The 24494-nt window shown below is 36.1% G+C and overlaps 1 protein-coding gene across 1 annotated transcript in view; it reads left to right on the forward strand.

Annotated features, from left to right (window-relative positions):
* Window positions 1–16135: 16135 nt before the first annotated feature.
* FAM120C (family with sequence similarity 120 member C) overlaps window positions 16136–24494 on the forward strand; it is a 233795-nt gene continuing 225436 nt past the window's right edge. Inside the window, exon 1 of the mRNA XM_053916879.2 lies at window positions 16136–16735. Coding sequence (XP_053772854.1) covers window positions 16211–16735 — 525 coding nt within the window. The 5' untranslated portion in view covers window positions 16136–16210. The remainder of the gene's footprint in view (window positions 16736–24494) is intronic.

The following is a 24494-nucleotide window of genomic DNA, read 5'->3' on the forward strand; positions in this document are numbered from 1 at the left end:
ATTATATTCTATTAATATATTTTTGGAGTTAAAGTTTCTTAATTGATAAATGTTTTCCCACCAATTTAAAGCTTTTTTTTTTTTTTTTTTTTTTTTTGTCTCTACCCATCTGGTAAATTTTAGTACTAAATGTCTAAACTCATTGATTAATCAGGGTGGGTTGGGTTCTTAGAGAGTGGTAGTGTGGTAGAAAGTATGTTGGATTTGGAACTCAAAAACCAGGGTTCCAGAATTATCACCTTAACTTTCTAGCTCTATGACTTGGGCAAGACACTAAACTTCTCCTAAAGTTCCTAATTTTCAGAATTCAGGCTAATACCAAGTAGCTCTCATGGTTTTTGTTAGGAACAATTGAATTAAATAGATGAAATTCATTTGGAAACTATAAAGCAAGGTTTTATAAACTTTTTTTTTCTGTAGAGGACCAGATAGTACATATTTTAGGCTTTGTGAGCCATGGAGTCTCGGTTGTAACAACTTGGTGGCTGTTTTAGCAGCCATAAGCAATATGTAAATTAATGAGTGTGACTGTAATCCAGTAAAACTATTGTTGAAGACTGAAATATTAATTTTGAATAATTTTCATGTGTTATAAGATACTATTTTTTGAGTTTTTTTCCAGTCATTTAAAAGTGTAAACATCTTTCTTAGCTCACGTGCTGCACAAAAACAGGCATTAAGGTGAAGGTGGATTTGGCTTGGGTGCTGTTTGTAGTTTGACCGCCACTGTTATAAAGGGTTAGGCAGCATAAGGTGTTTAATTAAGGATTTGAGGGTTAGGTGATTGATAAATAGAAATTGTTTAATTTTGATGATGAAAGGAGGTAGAGATGATTTCAACCCCTTTTCTAATGTGGATCCAGACATTTTTTTCGATAAAATGGACATCTTTAATTGAGGAAATGACCTTGCCAAAGCAAAACTGGAGGATAGAAATGAGGAAGAAGATAGTTTTAGTGTTACAAATTCCCAAGGACTGTGATGTGGTTGTGCAGTATATGTATCCATGCAGTTCAGGATTATGGATAATGTGTATATCTGGCTCCACGTTGTGCACAGCCCTTTATTATGAATAATTAACAGTGGACTTGGGAGTCAAATGCCTGGGTTGAATTCTGGCCCTGGTTTTTACTGGCTGTGGAATTTTAGGCAAGTTAACTTAATTTTTTGAGCCTAGCTTCCTTATTTATAAAATGAGAATAAAAATATTATTTACCTCGAGATTCTTGTGATGATGACATGAGAAAATGCTTACAGTGCTTGACACAAAGCATTTAATATGTGTTAACTGATAATATTCATTTGAATATATGTTGTACATAATTATTAGTGTGGTCCTTCCTTCAGTCATTTAAAAACATTGTATCCATAACTGGTTCTTTTGTAAAGGTTGTTGATGGACAATTCTGCTTTAAAGGATTAAAATAATATAGAAGTAGATTAAAGCCGTAAGGTCCCCCTTTACCCAATTTCCTGCCCTCAATGCATAACTGTTATGTACATATGTCAGTATGTATATGCTCACTTCATTCTTTTTAATGATAAATAGTATTTCATACTACATGCTTCTTTAAACACTAGGGTCAGTTTAGAGCATATCCTTCCAGTATTTGTGTGTAGATGTATACATACACACACACACACACACTTATGAGTACATATAGGAATATAAAATTTTCTGTGGGGTTTTTTTTTTTACATAAATGATATACAGGCAAATCTCAGTTCTCAAAAGTCTCCCATCTTGAACAGTTCGGTTTTCCACCAAGTTGTTAACCGAAAAAAAGTTTTCTGTTTTTGAACAAAACTTTGGTTCTCCAGCAGACCACCCTTCCCATGCTGATACAATCAAACCTGTTTCTTGAACTTAATTCGTTCAATTTGCAATTGAAGAGGTAGAAAAAGAGGGAAGGGAGGATATTCCTATTTCACTAATCAAGGAAATGCAAAGTTTTCAAAGAGGTTGCAAAGCTAGCGATCAACTTTTTAAATGACAATGCAGTGTTTCACTTCAGGCAGGTGCTAGAATGCAGGCAAAAACAAACATCATTGAATAGTTTTTAGTGAGAGAGGGCTAGTGAGCCAGAAGCAAGTTTTAGTGGAGCCAAAAGACAAAAGAGAGAAAGAACCCCAGAACGGTCACCTGACATTTTTATGGGAGGGGACTTCCTTTCCAAACAATAACATCCCTCCATCCCTCCTCTCCAAATTCAGTCATCATGACCTCTTAACATTAAAGGTGAGTTCTGGTGTGTACGTAAGTTTTCATTTTTTACTGTACATTTCTGTTCAAATTTCATTTACATTTCTTGCCCTTTTTGTTTTTAAAGTATTTATAGATTAAACAGTATATTAGCCATGTACTGTGTATAAGAAAGGTTAAAACGGAATCATTTGAGGGGTCTGGAACGGATTAATTCAATTTACATTATTTCTAATGGGAAAAAATGATTCGGTTTTCAAACACATTAACTTTTCTAAGAGCCTTCCTGAATGGGTGAAGTTTGAGAACCAAGGTTCCACTATATAGGTGTAATTTATATGTTGTACTACAACTTGCTTTTCTCATTAATATATATTTGTAGATTATTATATCAGTATATATCCATCTCTCATTTTAAAAAACATGCGTATTATTACACAGTACAGATATACCACTATTTATTTTACCATTCTTTTAAAGATATTTAAGTTTTTTTCCTTTTTTTTTTTTTTTTTTTTGCTATTTCAAACAGTGCTTCATTAAAAAAATCCCCATATTTGTATACATACAGGAATATTTCTCAGGTAAGTACAAAGAAGTAGAATTGCTGGGTGACAGGTACACGTTAGATACTTGGAATTGTCCTATGAAAAGGCTGTTCCAGTTTATCTGCCAACAGTGCAGAATTTCTCATACATTTCTCAAAACACGATATTAGATTGCTCATCTGATGGACAGAACGATATTATTGAATTATTTGAGTTTGCATCTCCGTGATTACTAAAGAGTTTGAGCTATGCATATATTGGCAATTTGTGTTTCCTCTTACTGATTATTTTTAGTTCTTTATACATTCTGAATATTAATATTTTGCTATACATGTTGCAAATGCTGGCTCGCAGTCTGTTGCTTATCTTTTTAAACCTTGTTCATGGTCAGATGGCCAAATGTGTTAGCTTTTTTGTTAATGGTCTTTGCATTTTGTCTATTTAAGAAGGCCTTTCTTCACATTAGAAATATATTGTCATTTTCTTTTAATAGTTATAGTTTTGTTTTTTACGTTTAGCTCTTTAACCTACCTGGAATTTATTTTTGTGACTGGTTTTAAGAAGGGCTGTAACCGCCTGCCCCAATGGGTAGCCAATTATTCTGACACCATTTATTCTAAATGCTTCTCACAAATTTGAAATGCTATCTTTACCATGGACTACGTCCTTATACATAATGTGTCTGTTTCTGTGCTGAAACCGTACTGTTATTTTCCTGTGGTTATATGTAATAGCTAGTAAGGCAAGTTCTCATATTATTCTCTTACGTTATTCTTCTTCAAGATTTTCTTGGATTTCCTCATACTCTTTTAGAATCAGCTTTTCAATTTTGGACAAAAAATACATGAGATTTTGATTGGGTTTTCATTGATTTAGGAATAATTGGGGTCAGGGACGGGTATGAAGATGCTGATACGGGATCTTTCTACCGAGGAAAAGTGTATTTCCTGTACTTCAGTAAAATTTTACAGTTTTCTTTATAGATATATATATATGTTGCATATTTCTGAGTGAGTTTATTCCTAGATGACTATTTTATAGCTTTGTTGCTCCTATGAACAGGGTAGATTTTTTAAAAAGATTTTATTTATTTATTTTTAGGGGGAGAGGAAGGGAGGGAGGAAGAGAGGGAGAGAAACATTAATGTATGGTTGCCTCTCACGTGGCCCCCACAGGGCTGAACAGGATAGATTTTTTTAAATGTTTTTTAAAAAGTCACACTGATCTACCCTCCCTCCAGTGTACCCAGCCCTTCCTGCCCCACGCCTGTGGTTGTACCCTCTCCCTATCTTAAGATAGTTGTTGTTTTTTTCAATTACATTTTATAATTGATTATTGCTGATGTCTAGCAAAGCTGTTGATTTCTGTTTGTTGATTTTGTCTGGCATTTCTGCTGAGCTCTCGTTTAGTTTCTATTATAGTTTTTAGTTGATTTGCTTGGATTTTCTAGGTAGATAATCATATAGTCTGCAAGTTTTGAGTTTTGTCTCCTACTTTACAATATATGTAGGCCTTGTTTTATTTAAAGGGTAGCAGTGATAATAGGGATTCCCGGCTTATTCCTGACTTTTTAATTATTGCTTCTGTGAAAGATGCTTAACCTCACTCATAAGATAAATGTAATTGAAACCATGCAGAGATTCCTTTTTATAATCTATCAAAATGTTTAAAATGAAAAAGTTTGGTAACACCTTTTTTGTTGTCAAGGCTGTGGGATAAAAGACACTCTCACATTTCAGGTGGGACTTTAAATTGGCACGACGCTCGTGGGAGGCAGTTTGGCAGCGTTATATAAAGATATACTTGTATTATGTGTACCCTTTGGATATATTAGTATGCTTCAGTATGAGTTAAATATAGAAATTTTCTTTGATTCAGCTATCCCGTTTCAGGAAATTTACATATATGTATACACACATATGCAAAATGAAATATGCAATGTTATCTGTCATAACAAATAATTGAATACTATATAGTAGTAAAAATAAGAATGAGGAACCTGTGCACTGACAGGGAAAACAGTATTGTGACTATTGTGACTAAAAAAAAAACCTTAGTAGCATATATACTATGCTACTTTTTCTGTAGAATGGGAGAGAACATATATTTATATTTTCTTTTTTGCCTAAAGAAACTCCAGAGAGTTACACAAGAATTTAATGAATGGTTACTTGTTGGGTGAGTGGTGCAACCTAAATGGATGGAAAACAGGGTTGGGAATGAATTTGTCCATTATATACCTCTTTCTTTGAATTTTGAATTTTATTATATATTTTTTAAGATTTTATTTATGTTTAGAGAGAGGGGAAAGGAGAAGGAGAGGGAGAGAAACATCAATGTGTGGTTGCCTCTTGTCCTCTCCCTACTGGGGACCTGGTCCACAACCCAGGCATGTGCCCAGGCCGGGAATCAAACCAGTGACCCTTTGGTTCACAGGCCAGCACTCAATCCACCGAGCCACCCCAGCCAGAGCTATATTTTTAAAAACTAAGTTAAAAATGGTTTCTTCAATTATTTTAGCTTCTTCAAGGACATTTTACCCCCTTCTGTGTTAATAGGTTTTCTTCAAATGGCTACCTCCTGATTATTTTCTTACTTAAAATGAGCTAGTAGAAGGGCTGACTGGGAGTTCTGTGTACCTAGGTAGGCTTTATTTTGGTAGTTAGGGGGTGGGCATCTGGCTATTACATTTGGAGGACCCAAATGCCAGAGAGCAGAGGGCTTTGCCCTTGTGTGCCCCTGTTCTTCCTAGTTTGTTGATTTTGGTATTCTGCATGCAGGGATTTCTTTCTTTCATGGGGAGAGTTCATCAACTGTGTCATAATTCGGATCTTCAGTTAATCCTTGTTTTCAGCCTTTTCATCACCTTGGCCCTTTGTGGCATCAATCTTCTTTGCATGTGGAGCCCCTCTGGGGTTTTGCCTTTGCAAATCCACTTCCTCTTTGGTTGGAACCCTTTCTATTACATACTTCAGGTTAAAGCATCTTATGATTTGTATTATCAGCCAGTTCTTTTCTCTCTGCTTTTTGTCAGAAATTGTTGAAGTCTTGTATTTTTCCATTCATGTCCCCTGACTCATGATTTATACTTTTGTACTCTTTTGCCATCACTTTTTCAGGGTCTTGGAAAGTACAAGTGATAAAGGTGTTCGATTCACCTTATGTAACCAGAAGTCAACAGTAGTCTAACTTAAGCTTGGATAAATTTGTGGGCTCCTTAAGGACAAGGGCTGAATTTTGTTCTTTTATCCCCAGACCCTGACACAGTGCTTGGCACTTGGTAAATTTTTATTGGCATGAATATGTGTATAGGAAAATCTGTGTAATTTTGACTAAATATGTATTCTTTCAATTGCTGGTTCCAAAAATTAAAGAAATTCTTTATTTTTAATTTTTGTAAATTTTTTAAAAATTTAAAGATTTGTATGTATTCATTTTTAGAGAGAAGGGAAGGAGGGAGGGAGACAGAGGGAGAGAAACATAGATTGTTTGCCTCTCGCATGCTCCCAACCAGGGATCTGGCCCTCAGCCCAGGCGTGTGATCTGACTGGGAATCAAACCTTCCATTTGCAGGACAACCCCCAAACCCACTGAGCTACACCAGTCAGGGCTGAAGAAATTCTTGAGCCATTGATTAGACAAAGTACTGATTGTATGCTGGATTTCCCATGGAGATAACCATGATAAGCTACAGGGGAAAATTATTTTAAACTTTTAACTCAACTCAAAGCTTATATATCAAACATGTTGAAGGAGTGGATGTTGGGTAGAAACTAATGAGGTCTTTCCTATAATTTCAGTGTCTATAGAAGTGCTTTTGTAATTATCTTTGTACATATCCATAGGGCTTAGAGCAGTGTGTTACTATTTTATGAAGGAAAATATGGCCACACATAGGTTATGATATATAGGTGCTGAACTCAGTAAGAGACTTCGTGTTTGAGGCCTGATTTTTGTAGACTCTTTCACTGAGCTGTTTCTGCATTGCTCAATGTTGAAGAGATATTATTGTGGTCACTAAAGCATACCCCTTTAGCAATGCCTACATGGTTTATTACTAGAAAGCTTTGAAAGAATATACTATATACTTTTTGACCTTACTAAATAGAATATCCTGAAAATCATTATTTTCTTGAGTATTGTTAAATAGTGCTTTTAATATAGTTCTGCTGCTAGGTTTATTAAGAGATAAGAAATAAAAACTTCCACATATTGACTAAAATGTGCCAAACACTATGCTAAGTATTTATATGTATATTTTAATATCAGTCCTGTGAGATTTCACAAATGAAATCAAAGAATCAATGAGGTTAAAGTGATTTGCCTCAAATCTACTCTGAGGAGTGAGAGGCAGAACCAAGATTTGATTCCAGGTTTCTCCCACTTCAGAGCCTGTGTTCTGAAACTCTGTTTTATGTTCAAGAAGCTAGTGGATCCACGATGAAAAGGCCCCAGGTATACTGTGCTTAGTGAGGTTCTTGTCTAGGTCAAATTTTTTTTTTCTCTTTTTCATTGTTTACCCTTAGGCTTCCAACTATTACATTTTCTTGTTGACTGTCTTTTCTCTTCAGAACAGTGATTCTCAACCCAGGAGGCCAGGCTGAAGATAAGGAGACGGGACAGAAGGGGGGTAGAGAATATAGTTTTAAAAAGTTGTGTTTTATATTATGTTGTTTTGATTTTGTTATTTTTAAAAGATTTTATTTATTTATTTTTAGAGAGGGGGAGGGAGGGAGGGAGAAAGAAAGGGAAATACGAACGTGTGGTTGTGTCTGGAGCGCCCCCTCCTGGGGGCCTGGCCTGCAATCCAGCCACGTGCCCTGACTGGAAATGGAATCTGTGACCCTTTGGTTCTCACGCTGGTGCACAATCCACTGAGCTACACCAGCCAGGGCTGATAGCTTTGATTTTAGTCAAAATATTTTAAGAACTTAAAGAGGGACATCATATTTTATTGAGATATAATTTACATAACCATAAAACTCACCTATAAATATCAATGATTTTAGTCAATTTATAGAGTTGTATAACCTGCCTACAATCTAATTTTAGAACATTCTCATCACCCCCAAAAGATCTCTTGTGCTGGTTTATAGTTAGTGTTATTTCTGTGCCCCAGCCCCAGTCAACAACTAATCTCCTTTCTGTCTCTGTAGATTGGCATATTCTAGACATTTCATATAAACGGAACCATACATACAGTATATGATCTTTCCCTCTGGCTTCTTTCACTTAGCATAATATTTTCAAGTTTCATCCTTGTAGCTATTGATACCTCATTACTTTTTATTGTGAATAATGTTCAATTGCATGGATATAATACATTTTGTTTAGCCATCAATTGATAGATATTTCCACCTTTTCCTCATTGTGACTAGACCTGCTATGAACACCTGTGTACAAGCTTTTGCATGGGTGTGTGTTTTCATTTCACTTGGGTAGATGATCTCAAATAGTAACACTGTTAACTTGTTGAGGAACTGCCAGATTGTGTTCCAAAGCAGCTGTAGTATTTTAGATTCCTACCAGCAATGTATATAAGGAGTCCATTTTCTCTACACGCTCACCAACTTTCTAGTGTTTAACTTTTTCATTATAGACATCCTTGTGAGTATGAAGTGGTATTTCGTTTTTGTTTTGTTTTGCATTTCCCCAATAAGTAGTGATGTGGAACATCTTTTCATGTGTTTATTAGTCAATTGTATATCTTCTTTAGAGAAATATCTACTCAGATCTTTAGCCCATTGGGTTATTTATCTTTTCATTATTGATCCATAAGAATTTCTTTTAAAAATTGTATCTATTTCTAAGAGAGGAGAAGGGAGGGAGAAAGAGGGGGGGAGAAACATCCATGTGTGGTTGCCTCTCACGTGTCCCACACGGGGGACCTGGCACACAACCCAGGCATGTGCCCTGACTGGGAATCGAACTGGCACAGACTGGCACTCAATCCACTGAGCCACACCAGCCAGGATTGATTCATAGGAATTTTTATATGTTCTGAACACCAGTCTCTTATCAGATATAGGATTTATACATATTTTCCCCAAACCTTTTCACTTCTCACTTTCTTGGTAGCATCTTCTGAAGTACAAAATTTTAAATTTTGATGAGGTCTAGCTTCTCAGTTTTTTGTTTTATCATTTGTATATTTGTTGTTGTATCTGGAAAATCATTGCTTAGCCCAAAGTCACTAAGATTTACTTGAGCATTTTCTTGTAAGAATTTCATAGTTTTAGCTCTTACATTTAGATCTATGATCTATGTCGAGTATGTTTCTTTTATGGTGTGAGATAGGAGTCCAACTTTATTATTTTATGTGTGGATATCCAGTTGTCCCAGCACCTTTTGTAAAAGATTATTTTTTGCCATTGAATGGTCTTGGCATCTTTGTTGAAAATAAATTATCAAAAATTTTAAGGTTTACTTTTAGAATCTCAATTTTATTGCATTGATCTACATATTTTTCTTATTCTGTTTATTTCAAATTTAATTCCTTTGTGGTAATAGAGTAAACTTCATTTGATTTCAATCCTTTTAAATTTATTGAGATTTATTATTACATAGTATATGATGTGTGCTGGAGATTTTTCTATATGTAATTGAGAAGAATGTTTTGCTCTCATTGGGTGGTGTTCTATAGGTGGCAGTTAGATCAAGTTGGTTGATGATATTGGCCATGTTTTTCAGATTTTTTGCTGGTTTTGTCTAGTTCTCTTCATTATTGAGAATGGGATATTATAATCTTCTGTTATTACTGAATTGTCTCCTCAGTCTTGTCAGCTTTAATTTAATGTATTTTGGGTCTCTGTTGTTAGATGTATATACTTGTTATATTGTCCTGATGAATTAATCTTTTCATACTTACAAAATGAATAGTTTTAAAATGTCTCTAGTAACATTTTTTGTCTTAGGGTTGGCTTTTTTCTTCCCCAAAATAATTTTAATATTTTTGAAAATTGTACAAGTAATGGTATAAGAAGCATAGTTTTTTTTTAAAAGACACTCCTCCACTCTCCTTCCTTAGCAAATCATTTATATTTTACATCCCCCTATCTTGTTTGCATGCATACCAAATTTTCTACAGTTGCAATTACACAGTAGATTCAGTTTTGTGTTCTGCCTTTTTCTTTTTTTCTTTATTTTTTGTTGTTTACACTATTATAATTGTACCCACTTTTCCCCACTTTTCCCACTACCACCCATTCCCTGACCCCCCCCACTCAGACTATCACCATACCTCTGTCTTTGTCCACGGGTGTTGCATATATGTTCTTTGGCTACTCCCTTCATCATCTTCCTTCCAGTCTCCCCCTCCCCTTAAGGTTGGTTTTTAAAAGAATGAGGGAACACTCCTTTCCCCCATCTCTCTTATTTTTTGCTTCTTACCCTGTAGTTTGGGAACCAGGTGAACAAACATGTTGGTATTATACCAGAGCAGCACTACTTGCCCCTTTATTTTTATATTAGGGTTCTGAGTAAGATTTTACATTTTAAAAAAGGGGTTCTTCTGCTCTGGCTGTTGTGTGGCTCAGTGGATTGAGCCCTGGCCCGCAAGCAGAAAGGTGTCTGGTTCGATTCCCAGTCAGGGCACATGCCTGGGTTACGGGCCGGGTGCCCAGTTGGGGGCGTGTGAGAGGCAGCCTGTGGATGTTATTTCTCGCACACTGATGTTTCTTTCCCTCTCTTTCTCCCTTCCTTCCTTTCTCTCTAAAATAAATAAGTAAAATCTTTTTAAAAAATTAAAAAATAAGAAAGAGGTTCTGCAGTTAGTTAAATTCTCGGATTTTACCTATTTTTGCCTTTTTAGAAGACCTTTTTTGTCTTATGGATCTCTGCTCTTCAGGTTTCTGGATAAGGGACCTTTGGTTAAGTGAAGTGAATATTATTCCTAAGAATATCTCACCTAAAATGTCAACATTTGGGAGGAATTTGAGTGAAGGGTATATTGGGTTCTTTGTATATTATTTTCCAAATCCAAATCGTGTCAAAGAAAGTTAAAGAAAAAATCTCCACTTAGTGAGGCATTTTTAGTTAGCTTTTCTTACTTGCAGGCAATACTAGTCTTATTCTGTGACTTTCAAAATAGATTGATTTGGCAATGGAACCTCATAAAGTGGTTCACGAGTCCTTAGTTGGTAGTCATGCACCGTTTAACAACAGGGATATGTTCTGAGAAATGTCTTCTTAGGCAATTTCATCTATGTGAACATCATAGAGTGTACTTACACAAATCTAAATAGTATAATCTAGTAGACGCCAAGGCTATATGATGGATGTGGTCTGTCTTTGACCAAAATGTCATTATGTGGTACATGACTATAATTCTTAGCCCTGGTATTAACACAGGTATGTCCTAGTAGTGCCATCTGATAGGCAAATTTCTGGGAGTTACAGATTCTTCTTCTCCTCTTGCAACCATATTCATTCATGCAGTAAATCTTGAATTTAGAATTTCCTTTAATGTGTCTTGAATCTATTCTTCTTGCCGATATTTTCATTCATACCTCAGTATCTCTTTCCTGGATTATTGCAGTAGATCTCTAACTAGTCTTATTTTATATTGTATGGCATAGAATTCCTTGGTGACTATCTCTCCCTTTGTCCTCATCTGCCTGCATCTAATATGCAAGTAAACTGTTCACGGTACCATTCATATATCACTTCATGCCGTTTCGTGACTTTGTTATCTTCCCTCTGCTTGGATCAGCTCATTTCTTTATTTGAGAATCAATTCCAGCATTTTGTTCCAGTAAACCTTCATTTTATTTTTAAAGATTTTATTTATTTACTTTTAAAGAGAAGGGAACGGAAGGAGAAAGAGAGGGAAACATCAATGTGTGGTTGCCTCTTACACCCCCTACTGGCCCACAACCCAGGCACGTGCCCTGACTGAGAATCGTACCAGGGACCCTTTGGTTCGCAGGCCCTCACTCAATCCACTGAGCTACACCAGCCAGGGCAACCTTCATTCTTTTGCATATAGATATCCAGTTGCCCAGCACGCCATGTTGAAAAGTGTTCTTTCCCCACTGAGATGTCCTGGCACCCTTATTGAAAATCAACTGACAGTAAATATGTGGGTTTATTTCTGGATTCTCCATTTTTATTTCATTTATCCATATGCCACTACCACACCATCTTAATACTATAGCTTTGTGGTAGGTTTTATTTTTCTTTATTTAATTAAACAATTTTTAAAGTATATTTTATTGATTATGCTATTACAGTTGTCCCACTTTTTCTCCCTTTTCTCCCCCTCTGCCCTGCACCCTTCCTTGCTCTGGCATTATCCCACTTAGTTTCATGTCCATGGGTCATACAAGTTCTTTGGCTTCTCCATTTCCTATACTATTCTTAACCTACCCCTGTCTATTTTGTACCTGCCATTTATGCTTATTTCCTGTACCTCTTCCCCCATTTTCCCCCCTCTCTCTCCCCATCCTCGCTGATAACCCTCCATGTGATCTCCATTTCAATGATTCCATTCCTGTTCTAGTTGTTTGTTTAGTTTGTTTTTGTTTTTGTTTTTTCCTGTTCAGTTGTTGATAGTTGTGAGTTTGTCGTCATTTTACTGTTCATAGTTTGATCTTCTTTTTCCTAGATAAGTTCACCTAATATTTCATATAATAAGGGCTTGGTGATGATGACCTCCTTTAACGTGACCTTATCTGGGGAACACTTTATCTGCGCTTCCATTCTAGATGAAAGCTTTGCGGGATACAGTAATCTTGGATGCAGGTCCTTGCCTCTCTTGACTTCAAATACTTCTTTCCAGACCCTTCTTGCCTGCAAGTTCCTTTTGAGAAATCAGCTGATAGCCTTATGGGAACTCCTTTGTAGGTAACTCTCCTTTTCTCTTGCTGCTTTCAAGATTCTTGCCTTATCTTTAATCTTGGGTGATTTAATTATAATGTGTCTTGGTGTGTTCCTCCTTGGGTCCAATTTCTTTGGGACTCTGAGCTTCCTGGACTTTATGGAAGTCTATTCCCTTTGCCAGTTTGGGGAAGTTCTCCTTCATTATTTTTTCAAGTATGCTTTCCATTTCTTGGTCTTTGTCTTCTCCTTCTAGCACCCCTATGATTCGGATTTTGGAACATTTAAAGTTATACCAGTGGTTCCTAGACGTCTCCTAATGTTTTTGAATTCCTGTTTCTTCATGTTTTGGTTGAACATTTATTTCTTCCTTCCATTCCAAATCATTGATTTGAGTCCCAGTTTCCTTCCCTTCACTGTTGGCTCTCTATATATTTTTCTTTATTTCACTTTGCATAGCCTTCACTTTTTCCTCTATTTTGTGACCATACTCAACCAATTCTGTGAGCATCCTGATTACCCATGTTTTGAACTGTGCATTCGATAGGTTGGCTATCTCTTTGTTGCTCAGATGTATTTTTTCTGGAGCTTTGATCTGTTCTTTCATTTGGGCCATTTTTTTCTGTCTTGATGCACCTATTACATAGTAAGGGGTGTAGCCTTAGGTCTGCACCCAGGTGGGGCAACCCAGGTTGCTGTGTTGTGGTGCTGTGGTGTGTTGTGGAGGGGTCCGAGAAGTAACAATGCTGCTTGCTTGGCTCTTATACCACTTTCAGTCACTTCCTCCACTACCCACAAACAAATTGGGCCCTTCTGGTGCTGATTCCTGGGTGGGTGTGTTTGTTTACGCTCTAGGACCCTGTGGGTCTCTCCAACTAACTCCCTGGGAGGCTGGGAATTTCTCCTGCTCCCGGAACCTCCACAGGCTTTATTTACAGCCAGAGGCTTTATTTCCCAGCTCTGGAGCTGGGTTGCCCATTCTGTCTCACTCCACAGTTGTCCCTCTCAGTTTACCTGCTCCTGAATGTGAGACCTCTTGGTCTACCACCCACCACCTTGCACGTCCTGTTCACCACCTTGCTGTGAGTCCTCTCTGCCCTGCTGCCCGTCTCCGCCTTGCCTTCAGGTTTGGATGAATGTTTCTTCTTTAACTCCTTGGTTGTCAGACTTCCATACAGTTTGATTTTCTGGCAGCGCTAGTTGTTTTTTGGTTTTAAATTTGTTGTCCTCCTTTTGGTTGTGTGAGGAGGCAAAGCTTATCTACCTATGCCTCCATCTTGGTTGGAAGTTTGTTTTGTGGTAGGTTTTAAAATTGGGAAGTGTGATTCCTGCCGCTTTGTTCTTTTTCAAGATTGTTTTGGCTTTGGCTATTCTGGGTCCCTTGAATTTTTATGAGTTTTCGGATCAGTATGTTTACTTCTGCAAAGAAACCAGCTGGGATGTTAATAGTAATTGTACTGAATATGTGGAACAATTTGTCATATTTCTCTCCCATTTTGTTTATTTTAGTTAAGGGTTGTTATTCTCAAATTTTCAAATTTGATATTTCTATGTATTTTCTATATGAAAAATTACATCTTCTAAGGTACATAACATATTAACAGGTATACAGAATTCACTTTGTGATGCATGTTTGTGGTAAGAAGAGAAGAATTTTCTTATTGGTGGTTTGACCATTCATTTGAGAAACTTGTTCCTTAGGCAATCATATACTTTACAAAGTGATCCCCTCAATATTTTGCTGTACACCTGAATCTAACATGAAATGATATTGAATGTAAACTGCAATTTAAAAATAAAAATTGAAAGAATTTTAAAAATAAAAACTTTTTTCCTTATGTCTTCCCACATATTTCCACATGGTTTTTGTGGAAAGCTTTAGAGAATAAAGAAAAGCAGAAAGTCTATAATTACACCATTCAGAATTAATTTTGTGTGTGTATGTATGTATGTTTGTATGGAAGCTTGTTGTATATATTTTGTTTAGCCATATAATGTGTAGGGAATGTTCTTTATCTCACTAAGAACTAGTGTTTTTCTTAAATACTGTATCCTCATTTTGAGATATTTAATGAAGTCCCTATTAGGCTTGTGTTTAGTTACAGTTTTTCCAAATTGTAAGTCTGTAATGAATGTCTTTGTAATTAAATCTTTGCCGGGCAAATTGACTGTTTTCTAAGACAGATTCGTATAAGTAGAATTGGTGGTTCAAGAGGATGTGTATTTTAATGTTTTTCTTGAAAGATTTAGTGTAGTGTGTTAATTTTTTTAGTATAATGCGTTCATATTCCACAGTAGTTTCTTTCTGCTAAAATCTGAAGGCAAGCTCATAATCAAATATTTGTTTTACTCAAAACTACTGGATGTTCATAGCAGCATTATTCATAATAATCAAAAGGTGGAAACAACCCTGTTCATTGACCAGATGGATGGATAAACAAAATGTGGTATATTCATAGAATGTAATATTGTTCAACCTTAAAAAGGAACAAAATTCTAATACATGCTGCAACGTCAGTGAACCTTGCAAATATTATGTTGAGTGAAATAATCCAGACACAAAGGGGAAAATATTGTATGATTCCACTTATGTGAAGTCCTGAGAATAAACATTCATAGAGACAGTATGATAGAGATTACTTAGGGACTGGGAGATGAAGAGTTATTTTTTAAAAGATTTTCTTTATTTATTTTTAGAGAGAGGGGAAATGAGGGAGAAAGAGAGGGAGAAAAACATCAATGTGTGGTTCCCTCTCAGGAGCCCCCTGCTTAGACACCTGGCCCACAAGCCAGTCATGTGCACAGACTGGGAATGGAAACAAGGAACCCTTTGATTTGCAGCCTGGTACTCAATCCACTGAGCCACACCAGGCAGGGCGAGTTAGTGTTTAATGGATACAAAATCTCAGTTTGGGATGATGCAGCATTCTGGAAGTAGATCATGGTGATGATTGCACAACATTGTAGATGTACTTAAAGTCACTGAATTGTATGCTGATAATGGGTAAAATAATAAATTTGATATAAGTATATTTTACTACTTTGTAAGTAGTAAAATATAAGTATATTTTGTCTCAAATTCTGGAATTAACCTGATAGGTATTTTTATACCTATCAGGTTAATTCCAGAATTTTAGACAATAACCACCACTGAGACATTATGGGCTTGTTTACTTACTGTGTCTGTTACCTTGTAGCTAAGTGAAGTCAGGCTTTAGATACTTGTTTTAAATATGATGGATTGCATTGATAGATGGGACTGAGAACTAGGTTTCTAAGCAACATTCATTCAATATGAAGACTTACTGAGCTATGTGCCAAGTAGCCTGCTGCTAGGCACTGAGGACTACAGTGGTAAACAAGATAAGACACAGTCCCTGGAGTCTGCTGGTTGCTAAGATTGGGCAGAAAAAAAGAACAAACTTCTTATTAAGAAAAAATGGATTAAATAATCAGGTGACTTATTTTCTCCTTAATGATTTCCTTTGTGGGGTGATTTTAAAATATCCTTTTTTCCCCCCCTTTAGGTTACTATGGAAACATGACCACATAAAAGGAAGTCAATTCTCTTAATTCTGATACATGCAATGTAACTGGACTAAATAGTAGAACAGGAAAAAATTTAGTGCCAACCTCAATTACAATGGCTACTGATTCAGGGGAGCCAGCTAGCACAGAAGATTCTGAGAAACCTGATGTAGTTTCATTTGAAAACAGAGTTCATCATATGGCAACAATTTTGACAGTGGAAGCTAGACGAAAGGAAAAAAACAGTACCATTTCTGCTTCTGGAGAAACTATAGAAAGGAAGAGATTTTTCAGAAAGAGTGTTGACGACAAAGTCATTGAATCTTCCTCCAAAGATGGGAGAACAAAGACCGCAACAAACATTCCAAGAGTAGAAAAGCTGCCTACTAATGTGCTAAGACGTGAACAAGAAGTTAAGTTCGCACAATGTTCAAAGGCAGCTTCCGATTCCTCAAAAGATTGTTTCAAGGAGAGAAATGAAAAGGAAATGGAAGAAGAAGCAGAAATGAAGGCTGTAGCTACTTCTCCTAGTGGCAGGTTCCTGAAATTCGACATTGAGTTGGGAAGAGGAGCGTTTAAAACAGTATATAAAGGATTGGACACCGAAACATGGGTTGAGGTTGCTTGGTGTGAGTTGCAGGTGGGTATATAATCTTTTTTGTTTTAATAAATTCCAGTTTCAGTTGACCTGGCCTTCTGAATGATCCAGGATTAAAATGTAATAAGGGTTTGTCCCCTCACCTCTCTAAAATTAATGCTTCCTTTCTAGATCCTCTTAGGAGCTCATACCAACTTTTTTTTTTTCCTGTTGGCTTTTCCCTCTATTTTGAGGTGGGAGGACGGTATTGTGGCCTTGTTTGGGAAAACCTCTTAACTTATTAATAATTAGGAAATTCCTGAAACTCTTAAAGTCTCATTTTGAAAACTTTTACTAAATTTATGCCTCATGAGTTGACTGTTTTATATGTACTTGAGGCTATCATGATATGTTAGAAATACAGAGCCCGGCACAAATAACACCTCTTTTTTATGACATAAAAATCTTTTATTACAAAATCATAAGCATGTAATTCTGTAACATAATATCACACTCAAGCACACCATATGACATTTTAGGTGAAATGTTCAAATCGCTGTCCATCTCATGTGAAACCCTACCAAACACACTCAATGGTGTTACTTCTGCCAGACCCTGTATATTGTGTGGTATCTTCCTTTTCTTTTTTTTCTTGCAGCAAATTGGGGGGCGGGGGTTCACATAATGTTATTTAGAAAAAGAAATGCTTTTCTTAATTCTTGGAGGACCTCTATTAATATAGACTCCCCCATGCCTTTGAGTCTATGTCAAGGAGGATCTCTGGAAGAAATAATCAATAGAATCTACTGGGGTTAGTCAAATGAAATGTGCTCAGAAAGGAGAAATGAAACCAACAAGACCATAGTTAAGTCACTTAGACATTTGGTTCCATATTAAATGTTTATGTGGACTTCTAACTGACGAATGACAAAATGGGGGTCGAGTATTACAGAAGGAGTTATAATGCAAATAGAATAGTTTCAGACAGGTGTAGGTCAAATACAAGGAAAACTTTTGTGACCTCAAATCAGCTTATGAGAAGTATTCACACAAGATGCTTAAAATTAATATTGAATAAAGCCAGTAGTTCAATACAGGTTGTTGTTCAGATTGCAGTGGTCTCTGCTTGTGGGTGTGTAAGATCTCACACACTCTGAATATGCTGTAGGTTGCTATTTAGATAGGTTGAAATTTAGTGCAAGCCCCTGCATTTCTAGGAAGCTGTTTTAACGCCTGGTTTCCAAACTTTACTTTGTGAAAGTCATTGTTTGCTTCATATGCAAATTCCAGAGCATACTGTCACAGATTCAGATTCATTAAGTCTGGATGAGATGCAAAACAACAATTTAACAGGCTTTCAAAGTGCTTTGTATCTAGGAAGTCCCTTGATGAATCTGTGGAATGCAAATTACTTAGCATTAGATCCATTCTAGTAGTTCTTGAAAGGTGTGTACAGGTATGGGATTTGCTTGATTTTCTTCTCAACCCCTTTTTACCCTTTAAGAATTTTATAAGGTCTGTGTCACAGTAGAAATAGTACATAATGCAAAAAAACAAACATCAAAACCACTTGAAGTTCTGCTACTTGGAGGATGCTTTAAACAACTTAGTATATATCTTTCTTGACTCTTTTGTTTTGCATATTTTTTGTATATTTTCTCCTCCACAAAATGGAATCAAACTATAGGATTTTACAAAACCTTTAAAAAAAACTTAACCACTAACATATTTTCATTGCCAGTAATTGTACATTTATATAATTATTTTAATAGATGCCCTTATAATTTATTTAATCAGTCTTCTATTATTGGACATCTAGATTTTTCTCCAGTATTTTACTATTATAACCATGGGTGTGGCGAACATCCTTGTATATATATTGGAAATTACGTAAATTTTAATTTCACCTTTTCATTGTGACAGTAGTAACACGTAATTCACATTCACTTGGTAGTAGGCTCCATAGTCAAGCTAGGTCAAGTATCTTACAAATTGTGCACTGTAGCTATGCTAAATTATGTTCAGGTAAAACTTGAAGAAAAAATTCTAGTGGTAGGATCTTTGTCCTATCATTCACCTGTGGAAAACTTGAAAGATCCCATAAGGTTTCACTATGCCAAGTGTAGTCCCTGGACCAGCAGCATGGACCGTCCCCTGGGAGCTTGTTTGAATTGCATGTTCCTAGGCCTCATTCTAGACCCATTGAATCAGAATCTGCCTCTTAACATCTGCAGGTGATTTGTATGTACAGCAGAGTTTGAAAAGCCCTGAAATAAGGGAACAGTCCCAAGAACTAGCTGAATCAGAGGAGGAAGTCCCTGAATACACTAATGTGACCTTTATATTATATATCATATGTACTGATTCCTTGCATTCACTTCAGACTTTCCAAATCATAATCTCCAGCAAGTGGGACCCAGGAACTTATTTTTTATTAAGGATTTTATTTATTTTCTTTTTTTAAAAAAGATTTTATTTATTTTCATAGAGAGGGAAGGGAGGGAGGAAGAGAGGGAGAGAAACATCTATGTGTAAGACAAGCATCAATCTGTTGCCTCTCTTGATGAGGGAAATAACCCAGGCATGTGCCCTGACCCAGGGTCTAACCGGTGACCTTTGCTTTGCGGGACTATGCCTAACCAATCAAGCCACATGGATTAAGGCAAAGAACTTGTTTTTAAGAAGTTCCCCATCATGTTTTTCACCCAGCTCCCAACCCCTTTTCTCTCGGACAGCTGTCAGTCTGTTCTCTGTATCTATGAATCTGTTTCTATTTTGTTTGTTAGTTAATTTTGTTCATTAGATTCTATACATGAGTGAAATCATGTGGTACTTGTCTTTCTGTGATTGGCTTCAGGGATTAAGCAAAGAGAAAAATCCTCATAGACACAGAGTACAGTATGGTGATTACCTGAGGGAAAGGACGGAGGAGGTACAAGAGAGTGAGGGGAGCTAAATGGTGATGCAAGCAGACTTGACTTGTGGTAGTGAACACACAATACAATATACAGATGATGTATTACAGATTGTACACCTGAAACCTATAAAACTTTATTAACCATTGTCACCCCAATAAATTCAATTAAAACAAAACAAAACAAAAAAAGCAAAAAAAATTTCCCCAGGTACTTGGATACATGGTTAGATTTGGGACTGTCTCATGTGGAGCAAGTGCTGTCAATTATACTACGCACATTTTACTTTATACAGAGAACAGCAATTGCAGTTTTCTATTATGAAAGCAATGTCAGAATTAGTGGACTTAAATGATGTAATTGGTGGATATGATTTCATTTTCTAAATGTTTGGAATTAAGGAAAACTAACTTATTTAGAATCCCAGAAGGATAAGGGCATCACTGTTTAATTACTTTACCGTGAGTATTATGCAGTTTCCATGGGCAACTTCTCGTATTTTTTTCACAAAGTCTTCCTTATTATATAATTAAACAATTTTGGAAAAAAAATTTTTTTAAAGAAAAAAAATAAACAATTTTATAAAAAACATCCCAACAAGTAGTTTAAATGTTTAAATTGTTCTAGATTCTTTTCCAATCTTTGTTTATGTGCATGTGTGGAATATGTAAAAGTGATATGTCAGTTCTTCTCTCTTGTCAGTTTGATATGTATTCTATTTATTAACATTAAAATGTGTGAACTGTAATGCATTCACACCACCTCTTGCTTAGACTTCTCCCTTGAGATTAGGCTGTTCTGTTCTTTGTAAATATAATTTTACCTGTTTTATTTGAAATTCACAGCTCAACAAAAGGTTTTTATACCTTTTTCTCTTGATGGCACCCCCCTCCCCGTCACTGTGGATATTTGAGCCTTGTGTAACAATTCTTAAAAGCACCATATCCATTTGTTTAGAGTGTTATGGCAGTGCAGAGAACCAGGATAGATATTTTACTGCCGATATATGACTTTGAAGATGTTAAAACAAACAAACAAACCCTTTGATGATGTGGATTAGATTTAGGATTAGGTCATAAACATCTGCATTTCATATTTTATGGTTTCCTTACTTTTTTTATGCATTAGTAGAAATATTTTGACCTATTATTCTTTGTAAAGAACTTGGTAAATTAGTTCGTAATTCCTTGCTATATTGGTAATTTACTGTGAGTGAGGGCAATAAATCATAATTGCTGTTTAAAAGACTTTATTTTAGTTCATGGTGTTGAGAGACCTTGTCAGATGTTACTGAAAGGCCTGTTTATTAACTCTTAGAAGAAGTCAATCACAAGAGTTTTTAATAGTTTTCTCCTCCACTAACAACTTCAGAATCAGCAGTGCTCTGCTTTTACACATGGAAACGTAACCAGGTTATGCTTGGAAAAATATTTTCACTAGTACATTTGTCATTTGTTTTCTTGATGGAACTGAGTTTCATATAATGGGGCTGTTTTTAAATGAAGGACCATTGTAGATATCTGCAAATGTTTGTTTCTAAAATGTAACTGAGTGCACCTGCAATAAACTTCATTGTAGGGTCCCATGTGACTGGGTGCTTTCCAGGGTAATTAAACAGGCCTTCTTTAAAAAGTCTAGCTATAGTCTCTGAAATCAGTGAAAAACATTACTGAAAGAAAGATTAAAAAAAGACACAGTCGCTTGAGGAAAGGGTAGAAAATGGGACATATATTAGTGTCAACAATACAAATAAATGGAAAAAAAGACAAAATTGACTTAGGTTGATACGTTGATACTTTCATTACCGTAGTGAATATATGCAAAGCAATGCAGTGGAAGAAATCGTTTACAAATTCATACTTCTACGCTGAAAGCTTCTACTAAAATCGTGGAGAAGTATATTTTTAGGCATCAAACCTACATTTAATTGTGAAATTAGAATTCAATAATGTGAAAATAGCTGAGTAATTTAAAAATATATGCTGGAATTTCTGTTTTCTGAATACATATTGTTATTCAGAGTAATCACCCTGGGGTACTTTTTGCTATCAAAATATTTTTGTTATGACCCTCTTGGAAATGTTTTCCAGATTCTGTTTGGGCCACACAGGAAAATGCTCGTTACATTTAGTCACACCCCCAAAAAATGTTACTCAGTTTGGATTTCCCACTGCCTTAACCACACCCAACCTTCAAAGTGTAAATACTCTCATTGAAGTGAGGAGGGATAAAATTTACTTAAATAGTATGTTCTAGTCTCTGTTTAAAAACTATTCAAATAACTTTATTAAATATAAACCAAAGGCAGGCACTTTCATAAAATGACAGATTAAGAGCAGCAGGAGATAGTTGGTTTGAAATATTCATTTTCCTCGTTACTTCAAAGGGTTAGTTTTGAGCTATCTGCTTCGTAGATAATAAATTGATACATATAGTAGGCTGAATAATTGCATCTCAAAGATGACTGTGACCTAATCCCTGAAACCTATGAATATTTTACCTTACATTACACAAAATTAAAGATTTTGGTAGATTATCCTCGATTATCTAGGTTGGCCCATCACAAGGGTCCTTATAAGAGAGTAGGAAGGATGGCCATAGTCAGAAGGAGATCCGAAGATGGAAGTAGAGGTTGGAGTGATGCAATTGTTGGAAGTGGGCAATGAACCAAGGAATGTGTGCAACCTCTAAAAGCTGGAAAAGGCAAGGAAACAGGTTCATTCTTCCCTCAAGTGTACAGTAGGAATAAAGCCTTGCCAACACCTTGATTTTAGTCTAGCAAGACTCACTTTGGACTTCTGATCTGCAAAACTGGAAGGTGATAAATTTGTGTTGTTTTAAGTCACAGAATTCCTGGTAATTTGTTACAATAGCAATAGGAAATGAATACAGTATACACAGCTGCCATTCATTCGTTTGTTCATTCATTCAACAAATAAATATCTAGTGTCTATAATATGCCAGAACTGTGCTAAGTGATTGGGACAGAATGGAGAAAAAGCAGCCACAGGCCCTATTTTCATAAGTAGAAGGAGTTTATAGTTGGTATGAAGGTTTGGAGATTGGAATTAGTGAAAATCAGATGAAAGAGCTGTTAAAACATAGGTTTGTTTGAAGGAACTGGTGGGGTTGGGAGTAGCAGGCAACAGGGATACCACTCCTTTACTACTTAGTTTATTCTTTTTAACTTTTTTTCCTGAGATATAATTTGCTACTAACAGAAAATTTGCAAAGATAACCTAGAAAGTTCCTTTATGCCCTTCACTCAGTTTTCCTTTATGTTAATATCTTAACCAGAGACTATTTATCAAAATGTAAGAAATTATCGTTAGGACAATACTATAAAGTGTAGGACTTATTTGGATTCCACCAGTTCTTCTACTGACGTCCTTTTTCATTGCTATGATTCAATCCAGGGCTCCACACTGCATTTAGTTATGTTCCCTTAGTCTCTTCCAAGATGTAATAGTTCTTCAGTCTTTCCTTGTTTTCCATAATCTTGAGCTTTTGAAGAGTACTGCTCAGTTATTTTGTAGAACGTCCCCTAATTTGGGTCTGTCTTATGGTTTCTCATGATTTGATTTAGGCTGTGAATTGTGGCAAAGGTACTACAGGAGTGATGCACTCTTCTCAGTGCATCGTAGCAGGGGTGCACATGTTGTCGATGTGGATTATGCTGGTTATAACCTTGACCACTTAGGGTAGCATATGATAGGTTTTCTGTACTGTTAAGTAAATATTTTCCCTTTAATTAATTAATTAATGAATATCTTAGATTAATGAATATCTTGGGTGTAGATACTTTGAGACTATGCAAATAACTGTTTCGCCTCAAACTTCCCCCCATTGTTTTGGCATCAATTGGTATATTTTACCTGTAGTATTACTGTGGTATTATAATGGTGATTTTCTATTTCCCCAATTCCTTCTATATCTGTTAATTGGAATTACCTCTTTGTTTTATGTGATCTCTTCCTAAATAGGACTGTTGAGTTTCTGAAAACCCCCCAATTTGGCAATTTGTGGTTGAGGAATTTTAGTGTTTCTTAAGTTATTAATAATGATACCATACGCTTTCCTTTCATCAAAATTAATATTAATTGAACACTTATACAGGTACTTAATTTGAATGTTTTGTCTAATCCTTGCAATAGTTACATTAGGTAGGGATGATTAGTTTTCAGATGCTAGAACTGAGGTTTAGATACATTAAGTAACTTGCCCAGAGGGGCAGAACACGGATTTATATTCCATCAGTTATATATAAAACATTTGCATAGATGACTTAAGAAATTTCCCCTCATTAGTTTTTTGAGCAGACCATTCTTTTATGTTTTTAAACCACTTTTGAACACATTGTTTCTTAAATGGACTCTGTTTAAAATAAGGTTCTTTTTTTAATCTTCACCCAAGGACATGTTTTTCATTGGTTTTAGAGAGAGACAGGAAGGGGGGAGAGTGGGGAGAGAGACAGGGAAACATTGATTGCCTGCCTCCTGTACATTCCCCAAATGGGGATGGAACCCACAACTTTTTGGTGTATAGGATGGTGCTCTAACCAACTGAGCCACACTGGCCAGGGCTAAAATAAGGATCTTAACATTAAACTGGTGACGCACAAGGGGTACCAATTAATAATGTCATTTAAGGACGTTCCATGGCTTGAGGAACAGTTTCTTATTGTGTTACCATGGTTCAAAGTCTGGCCTTCACCTTTTATCAATGTTGGATACATTGGGGGATGCTGACTCATGCTAACTTACTGTATTTTTCGGACTATGAGACGCACCGGACCATAAGACGCACCTAGGTTTTAGAGGAGGAAAATAGGGGAAAAAACTCCACTCCACCGCCCCCCTCCCAAGGAAGCCAGGTAAGCTACATTCAGACTGTAAGACACACTCCCC

This window comes from Desmodus rotundus, chromosome X (genome assembly GCF_022682495.2).
Source record: "Desmodus rotundus isolate HL8 chromosome X, HLdesRot8A.1, whole genome shotgun sequence".
Lineage (NCBI taxonomy): Eukaryota > Metazoa > Chordata > Mammalia > Chiroptera > Phyllostomidae > Desmodus > Desmodus rotundus.